General features: G+C 46.0%; 1 protein-coding gene across 1 annotated transcript in view; it reads left to right on the top strand.

Moving 5' to 3' along the window:
• CASQ2 (calsequestrin 2) overlaps positions 1-12,259 on the top strand; it is a 31,325-nt gene extending 19,066 nt beyond the window's left edge. Inside the window, exons 5-11 of the mRNA XM_062512801.1 lie at positions 110-183; positions 646-776; positions 4,241-4,286; positions 7,018-7,072; positions 7,707-7,807; positions 8,206-8,280; positions 12,050-12,259. Of these exons, the coding sequence (XP_062368785.1) occupies positions 110-183; positions 646-776; positions 4,241-4,286; positions 7,018-7,072; positions 7,707-7,807; positions 8,206-8,280; positions 12,050-12,259 (692 nt within the window). The remainder of the gene's footprint in view (positions 1-109; positions 184-645; positions 777-4,240; positions 4,287-7,017; positions 7,073-7,706; positions 7,808-8,205; positions 8,281-12,049) is intronic.
• The last annotated feature ends 3,458 nt before the right edge of the window (positions 12,260-15,717 follow it).

Genomic DNA, 15,717 nt, shown 5'->3' with positions numbered 1-15,717 from the left:
TGGAGTTTGCAGTAATTTGTATTTGTCCTTCCCCAATGCCTTCTGGGCTGATCAGAGTGTGGCCAGCTGTGTGTGAAATACCTTCTTCATTCCCCTTTTCTCCTTCCAGATTTCAAGGCATTTGAAGAAGCTGCTGAACAATTCCAGCCCTACATCAAGTTCTTTGCCACCTTTGACAAAGGGGTAAGCATCCACACATCTTCACGGTAGCTCACATATGCCACCATCCATTTGCTGAGAGCTCAGGATGTTCCCAGATTTGTCTGATTTCAGGTTCTCGTTTTCGGCATTCCTGGATTTTGTGATGTTGGTGTCTGCATTGATATTTTGGCCTTGCTGCAAGATAAAAGGCCATTTCTGCAGCATGGAGGCAGGTCCTGATGTGGGTGTGGAACCCAGCCCCTCTAGGTCTGCAGGCCCTGGGCTGTGGCTTTGCTTTGCCCCACTGCTTGACACCAGTAGTACAGGGTGCATCAGTAGGTTTTAAACAAGGAAAGATCCAATCTGTTGTGTGGGCCACCCCTAAGACTTTGTGCTCTGAGAGAGAGAGCAAGCAACTTCAATCTCAACTCTGCCACCAGCAGACTCTGGGTAGACAAAGAGGCACATCAGGTTCTCTCACCTGTGACTTCTGCACTGCAACAGGTTGCCAAGAAGCTAGGCCTAAAAATGAATGAGGTGGACTTCTATGAACCCTTTATGGATGAACCTGTTCACATCCCTGATAAGCCTTACTCAGAAGAGGAGCTGGTTGATTTTGTGAGAGAGCACAGAAGGTATGTAGCATACAGGACACTCCTGGACAAGGCAAGTGGGTTAAGGTGTCCGTCATTGTGACCTTCCCTCTCTAGAGCATCACTTCAAAAAAAAAAAATTAGGATGATGACCACTTTTGATGATTTTCTGGCCCAGGTTTGAAATTGTGAAATTGCCGGTTTTTTCCTGCTCCCAGAGGTGCACATATCTGCACAGCAGTCATAGTTCACCACAATGGAGCTGTGATAACACAGCTTTCCTCCTCCTGCTCTTCCTCCTCCCTGGTTAATCCTCACTCAAAAATAGAAATACCACTCAGGACAGTGACAAAGGCTTCCTGCTGCTCCTACAACTGCATTTCTCAGCAGAAATTCAAGGGACCAGATGAGCTTGAGGAAAGCAGGGCCATCTCATCTAGAGGGGGGCATCTCAAACTAGGTTCAGCAGGAGGTCTGTGTTCACACAGACAGAAGATCATCTCCAGAACATGAGACTCACCAGAAACAGTTCTCTGCTTTTTCTGAAATATGAAGGGCTCCTCTAATGTTCCATGTACCCCCAATTCACTTTTCTGACCTTCTAAGTTTCTCAGGCTTGGTTCTTCCCATTTTCTTTTCCCCAAGTTCTTTCTGTCAAGCAGCATCATCAGAAGGCTGATTAAACACAGACATCTAAATGCTATCCTAATAAGGAAAATTCTTCACCAGCACAAAATTGCAGTGGAATTCCCTCAAGTCTTAGATACATCAAGATGTTTAGTGGAGCTTGGTAGAAGAAAGGGAGTGGGTCATATATTTTGCAAATGCCAAAGCTCAGAAAATAATTAAAAAGGAGTCCATAAAACCCTATGTCTGAAATCCCAAACCTACCAAGGTGCTGCTGTGGCAGGGGAAGAAGCCTGGAGTGACAGCAATATGTTCCCAGTAGTTCATGCTGACCTTCTCAGTATGCCACCAGTAAAGGACCTAAAGCCACAGGCTGGAATTAGACATGGAGATGATATGTAGATTAAAATGAAGCAACCTCAACAGCTGCCTTGTGCTGGTTCCTTATAGACAGCTCAGAAGATATTTCCTGCAGGAAGGTATAGAGGACCAGTGGCTCTCTCCCTCTCACACAGCAGACTTTCCCTCTTCCTAGACATGGACTATCCCTCCTCAGACGTGCAAAGCCCCACTGCCATCCCACTCTCCATCCCACTGAAAGAGCCCCATCACATCACTGATAAAAGCTACGACTGTCAGGCTCTTTGGCATGCCTTAAACAGCCCTTCCTAAAACAGCTTTCCCAGTACTACTGTGCCCACACAGGATTCACTACCACTTCTTCCAACCCTGCACAGAAACCCAGATTTACTGAGCTTTCATTGCAACCTCAAGACTGGAGCTGAAGCAGGTGCCCAAGAGGAACTCATGCACAGGCTCCCAGCTGAGGCTTCCCAGCACAGCTGCAGGCTGGGGTGGGAAAATCCATCCTCCCCACAGCAGGTCAGGAAGCTGGTGCTCAGCACCGTGGGGTGATGGATCCCTGGCTGCACAGATGGGTGTCCAGCTGGGCACGGTGGTCACTGCCACTCCAAGGTCTCAGCCCAGATTTCACTCTCAGCTGCCTGAATACAAAATCCATGGTGCAGTCCTCTGACTTGATACCCCTTTCACATGCAAAATGCTGGGGTTGGACCCTCACTTCTCTGCAATTGTGATGTAGCAACATGGGGACTGAATTCTCTTCCCCTTATTTATCCAAACCCCACTTGCCTTGCTCCTCCAACACAGGGAAGTATCCAGAGTCAACACAGCAATCTGTATGCGTGGGTGTGGCCAGATCCTTCCCACTGAATTTCCTTTCTCCAAGAGCTTCCCCCAGAAAACAGCTAGAGAAACTGTCTTAAAAGCCAAGTACAAGTATTCCTAGATACATAATATGCACTCACCTGATTTAATCTCTAGTTTTGGACCATTAACAATGAAAGGACTTGCTGGTTCAAAAATTGTATCCCTGATCGTGTGTTTAGTGGCTATGTCTTCAATTTCTGAAGCTGTTTTTACCTTATTTCTGTTTTGATGCTGAATGTACCAAATGGTAATGAAATCAGCAGCTAAAATATACATTGAACCAAAAAAAATCTTATTTTTTAAATTTATTACAGCTACTTAATAATTTCTCTGGGCACCTACTAAGTCTTGTGTTAAGAGGAACAATGATTAATACTTAAGGTTATCTATAGGGAGAGAATCACAGAATATTCTGAGTTTGAAGGGACCCACAAGGATCGTCAAGTCCAATTCTTAAATGAATGGCCTGTGCAGGAATCAAATCTGCAACCTTGACATTATAAGAACCTTGGCCATGTTCTAAGCTACTCTCATTTTCTTTACCATTCACATTTTTTCAGAATACCTGCCAAAACCCTCTTCAGTCACCTCTTTCACAAGATCAGGAATTCTTATCTATTTAATCTTCATCAAATAGAGGTAATTCCATACTTTCACCCACCACTCCCACATTTCCAAGTTCCTTTTTCAGTTATCCATATCATTTCTGGAATGGGATAACCAGAACACACATAACTTTCTGTAAAAGCTCCCAGTAGCTATTGCCATAATGGTATGCTTTACTCCTTGGCCATTTCCCAACTGTTTGTGACCTTCTTTTGGCCTTTTTCCTTTGGAGCTGATTCTTCCTGAATTTGTGACACCTGGGCCCCTTTCCTGAGAGGCAATAACTAATTACAGCTAATTTAGAACCAACTGCGGCACCTGAACAATCAGGGCTGGTTTTCTGCAAGCATGTTACTTGCTATATGCCTGTCTATCACACAGACAGTCAGGTCTCAGGAGATCCTCTGTATCAACTCATAGTCAGGCCTTTGTTGGTTGCCAAAGAATTGGACATCATAAGCAAATGCTGCCATATTCCTATTTCCCATCTTTTTCAGATTATGTGAGGATATGTTATGCATATGACCATGCCAAAGAATATGCTGTGAATCTTAATTGGTTAATTCCCTCTGTCATGAAAACTGACCCTTCATTTCCACCCTTCAATGTTATTAATCCACAGGAGATTCCCCTCTTCTGATCTAACTGGAACTCAGTTCTGTGGCTTCTCAGGTCCTTTAGGAACCTCTAAAAAAATGTTCCCTTGTTTTCATTGCTTTGTTTGAGAGGCAAACTGAAGTGACAGGTTACATATCTCACTTACTCCACCTGGTTGCATCAGCACATCCCAGCACAGAGAGGTGTCTCATCTTCCAAAGCAGAAATAGTGGCTGCAGTGACTCCAATGGGGCATGGGCAGGGTTTTATCACCATAAATAGAGGCATAAATTGACCTACAATGTCCCCATTCTTGCATTCAAAATGTGGTGGCTGCCTCCAGCCACCAGCCAAATGTGCCATGGTGACCTTTCCTATGATGCTGACAGTGTCATGTGTGGCAGTGCTGGATATGTCCTCAAAGAGCTTTTCTGTCTTCCTTTCAGGGCCACCTTGAGGAAGCTGCGCCCAGAGGACATGTTTGAGACATGGGTAAGCAGATGATGGGAACCATTGTGTCTTCTGCCAGCTTCCAACAAGAAACTGCTGCCCAAGGGCTCTAGCCTCTGGCTGGGCAAAAACATTACCTTCCCTTCCTTGCAAAGGTACTCTCCCTCTTCTGGGAAAAAAGGGAAAACCTTGGCTGTGATGCCCAGTGCTTCAGTTCAAACAGGGTGCTTAAACACTTTGCGCATCAGCAATGGAGAACTGCTCCTGCTTGCTTCACAGAAGGAAGAGGGAAAGCTAAGCAGTGGGCCAGGCAGGTGTGGGGCCTGTGTAGTGGTTCTGCCCAAGGATGCTCCACATCAGCTAATGGGCATCAGTGCTGCTGATGGGGTGATTTCTGTGTCCTGCTCGCTGGGTGAGCTTTGGAGATTGTGCAGATGTCTCATGGAAACTCACAGAATCATAGACTGGTTTGAGTTCAAAGGGACCTTAAAGATTATCTGATTCCAGCCCCCTGATGTGGCAGGAACACCTTCCACTAGACCAGGTTGCTCAAAGCCCCATACAACTTGACCCTGCACACTTCCAGGGACTGGGGCATTAACAACTTATCTGGACAACCTGTTCTAGTACTTCACCACCCTCACAGGAAAGAATTGCTTCCTAACATCCAGTCTAAATCTTTGTTTAAAGCCATTCTCCCTTATCCTGTCACTACATGTCCTTGTAAAAGTACCAGAGCAATTGTACAATTCAAAATGGAAGTGGAAGCAGGCACTACAGTTATTTATATAGATTTCACAGCAGATCATGGATTGACTGCATTTCTCAGAGTGCAAGCAAGATGCAAATCAGCAACTGTGAAGAGCTAACCTGCATTTTGGCCCCTATCACACACAGAGGACTCTTGTGAAGAGAGTGGGTGACTCAGGGGTGGGGAAGAAGAGAAGGGTGAAAATGAAAGAAATATATATATTTTTGTGTACAACAAATTTTCCCTTCACTGTGAGTGAACATAGTGTTAAAAGCTAGTCAGAGGGTCTCAAGTGCCAGATGAATGCTGAAAAACAAAGCTGAACAGGTGCTTTACAGACAGTAAGGAAGATGCAGTCATTCTTCCAAAAGGCTCAATACATGTATAACAGCATTCAGATGTCCCGTTCTTGGCTGTGTAACATGAAACACCGTGGGACTCCAAAATGGCAAAAACCTTGGGAGTCTTTAATACAGCAAAACAAGAGGCAATAAAACTGAACCAGGAGTTGTGAGTGACTTAGGCACGATAGCTTTTCATTTTGTTTTGAAATACAGATTCTGTACAGAACACAGCGTCCAAGATCCACCAAAGTCCCTCCAAGGTTTTTAATGGAACTTCAGTGAGTCCCAAATTACACATGCAGTGGTTTCACTTTCATACTGACCATATACTAAAACAGCCTCACAAAAAGTGTGAATTCCCAGTGGTGGGATGCTTGCTCAACCAGCAGCCTGGGAATATAGAGCTCGCCTCTGCTACAAGCAGTGAGCTCATAACTACAGAAGACAGGGGGCTGGATTTTGATCTCACTGCAAGTTCACAACATCCTCCCTGCCTTCACTGGACTTAGTTTGGTTTTGTTTGCTACCTTGTAGGCCAGAATAGAGCTGCATTATACAGGTATATATATGTAATTATATATGGCATATAGATACATACTTTTTATTTTGCTGTCTGACAATGCTGCTGGCAAATACAAAGAAAAAGCAACAACGTAAATTTTGCCAGCTGTAGATGGTCTGAATACCAAGTAAATCTGCCTAGAATGTCCCTGTGAAAATGTATTCCCTGAAGAAGTCCACAAAGGCTGAGCATCCACTATTGTTTTAAAGATAATGTTTTCCACTTAATCTTTCAGGGGTTTTTTTCCCTTTCAGTATTTGATGGTGGCTTTGTCACCTCTGGGCTCAGAAGGGAAAAGAAATTAGCATTTAGATGGGAATTTTTTCTTGCATTAAAACCATTTGAAATGGAAGCCGGGACCAACAGCGGGTGAGGAAGGCAAAACCGATCCATGAGATAATTCAGTGATGACATTCATAGCAGGCAGATGATGAACTGGCCAACAGATCCATTGGCCTTTGCCAATATCATTACTCACATGTTTCATGGAGAAAAGTAATCCACCAGGCTGTAATTTCTCTCCTCCACTCATTGGAGCCCTAAATGAGCCCCCCACTCAATTTCCCTCACTGCTCATGGAGACCCTTACCTAAAGCAGAGACACTTCACCTCCAAAAAGGGCCCCAAATGAGTCACCTTGCCTCTCACACTGTGAGGCAATAGTGAGGCCCAAAGGAGCATGTTTTGGGGCTGAGCATGATGGAGGTATTTGTATCCTTGCAAACCATCTCCGGGGAGCGGAAAATTTATGAGGGTAGGTGGCCACAGGCATGAAGGTGGAGCCTCTAATTTGTGCTAGAAAGCCCTTGAACTTTTCTGCAGAGAAGCTTTTGCCTCACATCGTCAGAAGCTCCCTTGCCATTGCCATCATGGTGCCCACCTCCTTTTTATCTGAAGAATTTCAGCAACACTACCCAAACTACCCCCTTCAGCACTAAATACCTTCATGAGTAAGCCTCACCTCAGCTCCCATTTCTGGTTTCTCAGTGGGGCTCTAGTCAAGCCTCCCTTTGTAAGTGTCCTTTTTGAAGGCATCCCAATGCTCTTCATCTCCAGCAACCACCCAGACTCTGTCTTCCCTCCCTAGACCTTCAGTAATAGTTGTGTTGTTTCCAGGAGGATGACATGGAGGGTATCCACATCGTAGCCTTTGCTGAAGAAGATGATCCAGGTAGGAGGAGGCCATTATCTTCCTCGTGTGACTATCCATCCTTCAAGAAAGCATATTTTCATGTGCTTTCTTTGCATTGTAAATACCTACTGGATGTTTATGCTAGCAGCTGTGCTAGCCAGGACTCAAATTTTGGATAGAAATGGATGACTGGGGGAAAAAAGTAATTCCCTCTCACCCCAGTACGAGGATTTGCTCCCTAATTCTACATCCATCTTGCTATGTGGCTCTGGAAGAGTGCTGAGGGCTGGGTGTGGGATAGGCATGCAGGAAACCCGAAGCCACCAGCTCCTGAAAAGCTGTGGCATGAGTGATTCTCAGAGCCATCAGCAAATTGGAAAGCTTTGGCCTCTTGGGGGCTCAGTTCCTCCCGCACTACAAGAAAATAGTGACATTGTTCCACTCCACGGAAGGATTATAGAGCTTAATTCATGTGTAACTAATTTCAATACCCGAGGAGGATGTTTGAAATTAAAAGCCTTATTATCAAAAGAAAGCGCTGGGAGACAGCATTTTAATGAGAACTATAAACAACTTCTGTGTGCATAGGGGAGCCAGGGAAGCTGTAAACCCCACAGGCAAAAAGTGCCTGTGCATTTGCAGGAGAGTTGCAGTGGTTCATATATAATTTCAGATGGTTTTGAGTTCCTGGAAATCCTGAAGCAGGTTGCCAGGGACAACACCGATAATCCCGACCTGAGCATTGTCTGGATTGACCCTGATGACTTTCCTTTGGTGAGCGGCAGAGGCTCCTTGCCTTTCTTGGTTTAATTCATGGATGGGGTGGGCATGAGGGCTGGACTGGAGGGTGTGTGGGGGTATGCATGTGCACACACGAGTGCAGGAATTGCTCCAGGGAATCTGGGACAGGGAAGGATAGGAAACTGGACCAGAGGCCATTCCCTTGAAAGCTGTTGGTTTGGGTCTGACTCCCAAGAAGGCGTTGTCTTGGGAACAGCCCTGGAGTTGGCATTTTCCTTTGCCAAATGTGGCAGCCCTAGCTTGCCTTCAGCCTCTCCTCTCTCCTGTGCACGCATGGATGCACATTCCTCACTCCACAGCCCAGATGACTGAATTAATGTAATGGGGCCTTGCAAGCACCCCTGTCTGAGCCTTCTGTCTCACTCCTGCAGCTCATCACTTACTGGGAGAAGACCTTCAAGATCGACCTGTTCAGACCACAGATCGGGGTGGTGAACGTCACGGACGTGAGTAGCATGTGCCCAGAAAATTCAGTGACCCCAAAATTAGGGTACTGGAAAGGCTGGACCCTGAGGTATACTGGGATTTCCGCTGTTGAGTGCAGGTAGAACAGGCTTTTCCCCTGGGAAAAAAAAATTTAAGAACTCACTAGGAGTTTGTAACACCTGCTGTGGAGTTTCTAACACCTCTAAGGCTGGGCTAGAGGACTTTAGTATGAGTGTGTTTCTTCTGCCAAATCACACACAAACCACATCTGCTGAGGACAGCACCAGCCTCTGTGGCCTGAGATTCAGGGCTTTGCCCAGTTTTGGTTTTAAGGTCTTGCCTTTCCACCCCAGCTCCCAACACGCACCTCTGTCCATTCCCTGCTCCAACAGCTTGGTTGTCTTCATGGAGAAAAAGTATGTGTAGCAGGAAAAGAAAGTCATGCTTAGGGGAGGAGAAGAGGAGAAAAAGGAGGTTGTTTTTTTTTTCTACAGGAGCAATAGGGCACAGCTTGAGTGTAGGAGAGAAAGATTGTCCCCAACAGATGGCAGGGAGAAACTGCACAGCTTGAAAAAAGCTAAATAAATAACAGCTTTAACAGAAATACAGCATAAACTGGTAGTCAAGGGATCTTGCTGCAGTAAGGAGGGTACACTGAGGTTTATTTCAGCCCTCCTTCCCTTCAGCCACTGTTGCACAAGTGGTGCTGGAGGGATTTGGGTGGGAAGAGGAGACTTGCCTGCCTCGCACCTGGTAACAGTGAAGGTTTCCACACCATCCCACAGGCAGCAGCTGCAGAGGGAGACCTGCAGAGGCAGGTGACACTTTGGCACCGCTGAGGGAGCAACAGTACCCGCAGCACCCACAGCTGTACTATTGGGACAACTTTCTAGCAGATACTGTTTTCACTGTGGTTGTCTTTGAGCCAGAAAGCCATGGGACTGATCTCATGTTGCTCACACACTGTGAGCTTTTAAGGCAGGTGGGAGAGGGACCAGTTGAACCCTCACCAGTAGAGCACTCAGGAGAGCTGCTGAGTGCTCTGTAACTTGCTTCACAGCCCTGACACAGAGAGAAAACATGCTTTCCTCTTTCTGACAATAACAGTCCAGATGATCAGAGATCACATAATGCAGCATGCTCCTGACTGGCTCACCTATTACCTTAGTTTATTTTTAATGTTTAAGTGCTGGGTCCTTGTTTTAATCTCTCTAAAATAAACCTGTGTGGGTATGTGTCTCTGGAAGCAGAAATCTCTCTACCAAAGAAGTGTTTGTAAATTGGTGCTTGACTTCATGTTTGAAATTTGAGTCATAAGTGACCTTGATGTTTCATCAGAAGAGAGCAGTGAGGGATTTAAAACTGGGACAAGTGTGTGGAGCTGGGTGCTGGTTTGGCTCAACACTGACCTTGCTTCCAGCTTCCACATCCTCTCTCCTGTATTGCTTGAAAAAAAGAGGGACAGCTAGGATACTGGCTGGTTGTGCTCCTGTTATAATAGATGCTGCAAGGGTATAACTTGGGAAGTGTGGTGAGGAAGGCAAAGCAGTGGTGTCATGAAGAAAGCAGAGGCCCTGGATCTTGCTCATCCCACTGAGGGGGTTGAGGAGGCTGACTTGGGAGTCACGGAGTAGTTTGCAGCCCTGGCTGCATGTGAGTTTTTTGCCTGTAATAGAGCAGTACTCCACCAGACCATGGGGCAGACACCTAGAGAGTGAAAACCCAGTGAGTCAATGCTTCTTAGCAGAATTGTGAAGGAAGGGACAGACAAAAGGGAAAAGGGCCAAAATGGCATCTGTCACCTAAGATCATGAGAAAAATGAATGGGCAAACCAGAAAGAGAGCCCAAGTCTTCCAGTCTTTTGCCCTTAGTACTAGCCCTTAGTGCAGTATCTCCCTTCATTACATTTAGTGTGACTGTTCATGTTTAAGTCATGTCAAAGCTACCTTAAACAGCAATTGATGGAAGTTCATGGAAGTAGGATTGTCAGCAGCATGAGAATTACATAGAAAGTGGAATTAGGTAGGAACATATGCCTTACTATTCAGCAGTCATTCAGAGACCTGTAAAAATTCATGCATTATCTGGCTTTGATATAGTAAGTGTTTCAGGTTGTTGATTACAGTATTTACAGGTTTTATTTCATTCTTCTTAAGTCCTTTTTTTATTTCTTGAGTGAGATTTAAGAAAGTTCTAGGTTGACAGGTGATATCTAAAACAAACATTGAGCTCATTTTGTTATTTCAGTGTTACATCACTGCATTCAGCCAAGTTACACAGGTACAAAGTGGGACTTACACAACAGAGTGAAAATAAACACTGCTGTTGGCTTCAGTGGACATAACCCTCGTGACCTCATTCACTTCTGTAAAAACCTGCCAATGCAAACACCAGAGCTCCCAGCAGCCCCAGCTGGCTCATCATGTTGTGGTGACTGTGGCTCAGGACTAGGGCCATGATGCCCTGCAGAATATCAGTGTTTTATTTGCACAGCACCTTTTCAAGGTGAAATGGAGCCACTCCTCTTCCCATTAATTAAAAGTGTCATTTTCGTGCTGCACAAACAGTGCAGGGGACGTGAATATTTGAGTGAAGCGAGAGCTTCATGCCTCTCCAGGGTTATTTTTTTATTACAGTTTTGGTGATTTAGGAGGAAAATATTGTATGGGAGACACAGCTTTCCTTGAGCAGAAATTGGTCTGGCTTTTTAGCAAGCCATAAATCAAAGAAAATTAGATACCACAGACAGGAAAAGAAGTTGGATGCATTTGCAAAAGATGGTAGTTATCTTTTGATATGTGAAGATGCTTCTGCAACATCAAATGCTGAATGAGATAACCTCACAGTGCCTCTGCAAAATAGGAGGCTGATCCTGTTTTATGGAGAGGAGACAATGAATGGAAAAACATTTACCCAAGGAACCTATAGTAAAGCAGAGAGGAAAACTTTCATTTCTAGACCTCAGAGATCACATAAGCTTGCTGTCCCTGGGTAATAGTCACAAATTTGTCATTGCCTTCTTACTGAATTCTCTCATCCCCTTTGGTTTATGGAAGTAATGGGAAGTAATGGCAGCTGGAGGGAAAGAGCAGGGGTACCTGCGTCCTGGGCATTTGTGTTTCTCACTCTTCAGCTGAGATGCATGTTATGCCATCTCAGCCATGCATGGCAGCATGGCTGAGATGATCAAAGGGAAGGGTCTTGCAAGAGCAGGAGCCATTATCACACATGGAGAGTCCAGAGCAAGGTCCTGAGGCAAAGGTGATTGCAAAGAGGCTGGGGAGAAAGGGTGCTGACAGGGGGTTGTGAAGGCTCCAAAGAAGAGGTCCCAGAAGGACTCTGGATGGAAGCAGGGAAACCCTGCGATGTCCTGCAAACCGGGGTGATGCAGCAGGTGAAGGCAGAGGTCTCTTTGATATCTCTTTATGTAGATTTGGAGTCAAGAGAACTGTCCAGGCAGAGTGAGGAATACATCAGATGGGCAGTGCTCCTGCTCACAGGTATAGACAGTGGGCACACATCAGGGCACACAGCATGACACACTCCTGCAAACCTGATGAGCAGTCCCACTGCCCCAGTCAGACACAGCAGCACTCCAGGGGGAAGTGGGAATCCCAGAGCATGGACAGAGAGACGCTCTGGCTGAGCCTGCCCACAGGATGTAGAAAGAGGGAGACCATACCCTGCCTCCCACCCGTGCTCCAACCCTCACCTCCCAACAGCCATGTATCCCCTCCTCTTCCCTGTGTCTCTGAGGGCAGCTCACCCCTCATCACCTCTCCCCACAGGCTGACAGCATCTGGATGGACATCAGAGATGATGATGACCTGCCCACAGCGGAGGAGCTGGAGGACTGGATAGAGGACGTGCTCTCTGGGAAGATAAATACCGAAGATGATGATGATGATGAAGATGACGATGATGACGACGATGATGACAATGATGATGATGACGATGACGATGACGACGACGACGACGATGATGATGATGACGACTAACCGTGACTCTGTGCAGTTTGACTTGTGGGGCCCAAGAGCCCTTGCCCTGCGGCAGGTCCCTCCACTGGAAGACCTGTGTTTGAGCATCAGCAAGCACCGCTGCTCCTCTTTTTCCCCCGGCCCCGCTCCCCCTGCCCTCACCCTTGCTGGGACCCCCTCGCCTGATTCCCAGCGGTGCTGAGTCACCAGGACTGTCCCTGCAGAGGGCAGCACCTGCAGGCACCCAGCACCGCTGCAAATCATGCCTCCTTAGTAAGGACAGTAGGAATCTTCAGGGAATCTGCCCCGAGTCAGGAGAATTTGTCCCAGGGCAGGAGAAAAGTGCCTGCCTGCTTGCTGCCAGAGGGACGCAGGGAGCCAGTTTATATTTTCTGTGTTCATCAGCCCAGCACGTAACATCCAAAGACCAAATCTCACTTCAAGACATAGGGAAAACCCAAACTGTAAAGTTTAGCCCTTTCATTAAACGCAATGCCCTTTGCAGCTACTCTGCCAAGACCACTCAATCCTGCAAGTTCTGCTGTGGGAGTCTGTAGCTACTCCATAACATGCTGAGAGCCAGAAAAATGCTTTGGGAGGGGAGGGAGGTTCTAGGGATGCTATTAAAGTTTTCAGTGATTCCCCATAACAACGGGATATTCTTGTCTGGCAGTGCAATGTAAAACCAACCACGGGGTCCCCTGTCTGAACCTCTCTCTTCTTGAAAGCTCAGGCCACAGCTGGAATCAGTGCAGGGGGCCTGACACGAGACACAAAGCTCATGAGTTCCTGAACTGCTGGACAGGCTGGTCCAGCTCTGAGCCCAGTGGGAGTCCAGACCACTGATGCTCAAGATCATGGCACTGAGCCAAGCCAATGAAATCATTCATAGGGGCCATCCCTGAAGTGCTCCTATTTCCCATGACTTTCCAGCTTTGGCTGACCCTTCACTCAAAGCTCGTGCAGCATCTTTTCCCATGATCAAGGTGTTGGGAGGGAACACATCCATCCAAACATATTAAATAGTGGATGAGGTCCTTTGGGGTGTGAGCAGTGGAGGGATTCTTTTTGGCTTTTGAGTATTTAGTTGCACAGTTAATCCCTGCTTAGAGACTCAGATATACCATGTGAGAAGCCTCTTTTGACTGCAGGCAGAGTAGGAGCTCAGGGTACCAGTTTGCAGTCAAGGGGGTGACTCACAAAGCCAAGGGTCCATACCATGGTCCTGGCGAGTGCAGCACTGTCCATGTGCAGGTCACTGTGGCAGCATTAGGCCTTCCTGCTTTCCCATGCTGGCAGACTTCAATTGTCTTAGCTTCTTATGTTTGGCAATAGTGCAATGAATGGAGAGTTCAGAGATAGTTTTATCTTTGTGAGTACATTTATAAAGATGTTCTCCAGTTGTTCAGAGTTGCTAACATAGGTAGTGTAGACATCTCCTCTCTTGCTACAAACAAAAACATTGTTCTGACCATCCTTATACTGGCTTAGGACAGAGGTACGTGATGTGAGGGGAAATAACAGTGTGAGGGACAGAAGAATCAGAGTTACAAAAATGTGAATCAGCCTGATGAGAAACAAGGTTTACACACACTATATATTTCCTTTATCACACAAACTGCAAAGCAAGATTTTATAGATTTTTTTTTTTCCTCCTGCCTGTTGATCAGTTTCTTTGACTCTCTCGCTCTCTATGTTAGCTGAAATAGAAATTCGAAACTACTGGTATAAAAAAGCTGAAGTATTGATATGTTCCCACGTGTGCCATATTCCCTTGGTGGAAAATGCTGGTATGAACAACACATGGCTGGATTTCTCTCTGTCTCTATGCACTTGAATGAATACTGTGCTAACATAGTAGGTGACTGTAGGCCAAGTTAGCTCTTTGTTGAGCATCAAACCCTCAGTATGTGCTTTTCAGACGCAGCCTGTTAGAAGAATAGATAAGGCAGCAAAGCCCCCATGTCAACCATTTGCTCTTCCATGCTTCCTTACGATTTTCTGGAAGATGAACCAAGTTTGTTCAGGGAGAAAAATCAAATTATTGCTCTGGGGTGATGAACAACTTTCAAAAGTTTTGAAATTCAGAGTACTCCCAGCATGGAGGTCTCCTCCTCTCTTCCACTCACACCCTACTCTCTGCTGGCTGACAGGTTGCCCAGCACTCTCCTTCTGCTTTTTCCTCAAGAGGTTTTCTGGAGGACTCAGCTCAGAGAGGGAGCAAGCAGGACTCAAGGTCTCATTTACCCATACTGGTAAGGAGCAAGAAGAGGCAGAAGTAGCTCTCTGGTAGTCTTCTGGTCTGTGATTAATGGAAAACTACTGACCTGAGAAAAGAACTAGCTTATCTTTACTTTTGGGTTATTCCCAGGAGCAAAACAGGCACAGTTTCACCCTGCATAAGATAACAGCCTGCATTGGCCACGTGCCTCCTCATCAGTCACTCAAAACATGAAGAATAATGAAAAGTTTCTCTACTGCAGTTCCTAACTGGCACAATCTCCAGCCATGCCAGTTGTCTGAGTGCTTTCTGTGTGCTCCTTGCCCATTGTGGATGCCCCTCTGTTCTGAAGTGCCCCACTCCAGATGCTCTGAGAGCACAGATTACCCCAGCAGAGCAGGCAAACAGCACCAAACAGCAAACAGCACCGGGGACATGTTCAAGTGCACAGGTGTTTCACAGGTACTTCAACACTTCAAAGCAACAGACCTCTAGGGGGAAAAGAAATAATGTACAGGGGTAGAGGCTGAACTCATCCTGGGGAGTGGTGCCAGTGATTTATGGAAAGTTTCCCTTGAGTTATGCAAGAAAGAGCTAATCCTACAGCTGCCACTCCTTCATGGTGCCAGGTATAGGGCTGCCCTTTCTCTCTTCCCTCAGTCTTCCATTACAGTTCTCATCATTGTCTTTGCCCAAAAACAGGAACTGTTTAGCATTAGCTTTTGGGACAATCATATAAAAAGTTAGGAAAGCATTGACACAAGGAAGAATTGCAGCACTGAGGATGGGTAGGCAGCAAAGCCTTTCCCATTTACCCCTAACACCTCAATCTGCCCCAAGATCCTAATAACCAAATTGTTGAATGATGCAATGCCCCTTGTGAAGGAGATGGCTGCTTGAATTTGAGTGTTTTCCTTGCAGGGATGGGTAACATTGTGGTTTGAGGATGACACACAGGACCCCAGGCCCAGATGCTCCTGGGCTCCTCTGTCACAAGTAGGAGCAACTGGCCTTTGAAAGGCACTGGTGGCCCTGAGGAACAAAACCAGCCTAACCCTGCCCACTATACACTGAGAAGAAAAAAGTCAGCACATTTGATGAGGAATCTGCAAAAAACCCTTTATTAAAAAAATATAATAGCATATTATCTGGAAATATTGGAAAGGTCTTTATACAGATAAAGACAGGAATTTTATTATGACCTCATCAAACCATGAGCGCTTCAAGCTGATCAGTTTCTTTACAGAATCATCCAATT

This window comes from Cinclus cinclus, chromosome 2 (assembly GCF_963662255.1).
Source record: "Cinclus cinclus chromosome 2, bCinCin1.1, whole genome shotgun sequence".
In the NCBI taxonomy this organism is placed as follows: Eukaryota; Metazoa; Chordata; class Aves; order Passeriformes; family Cinclidae; genus Cinclus; species Cinclus cinclus.
This window is presented reverse-complemented; position numbering and strand designations above follow the sequence as displayed.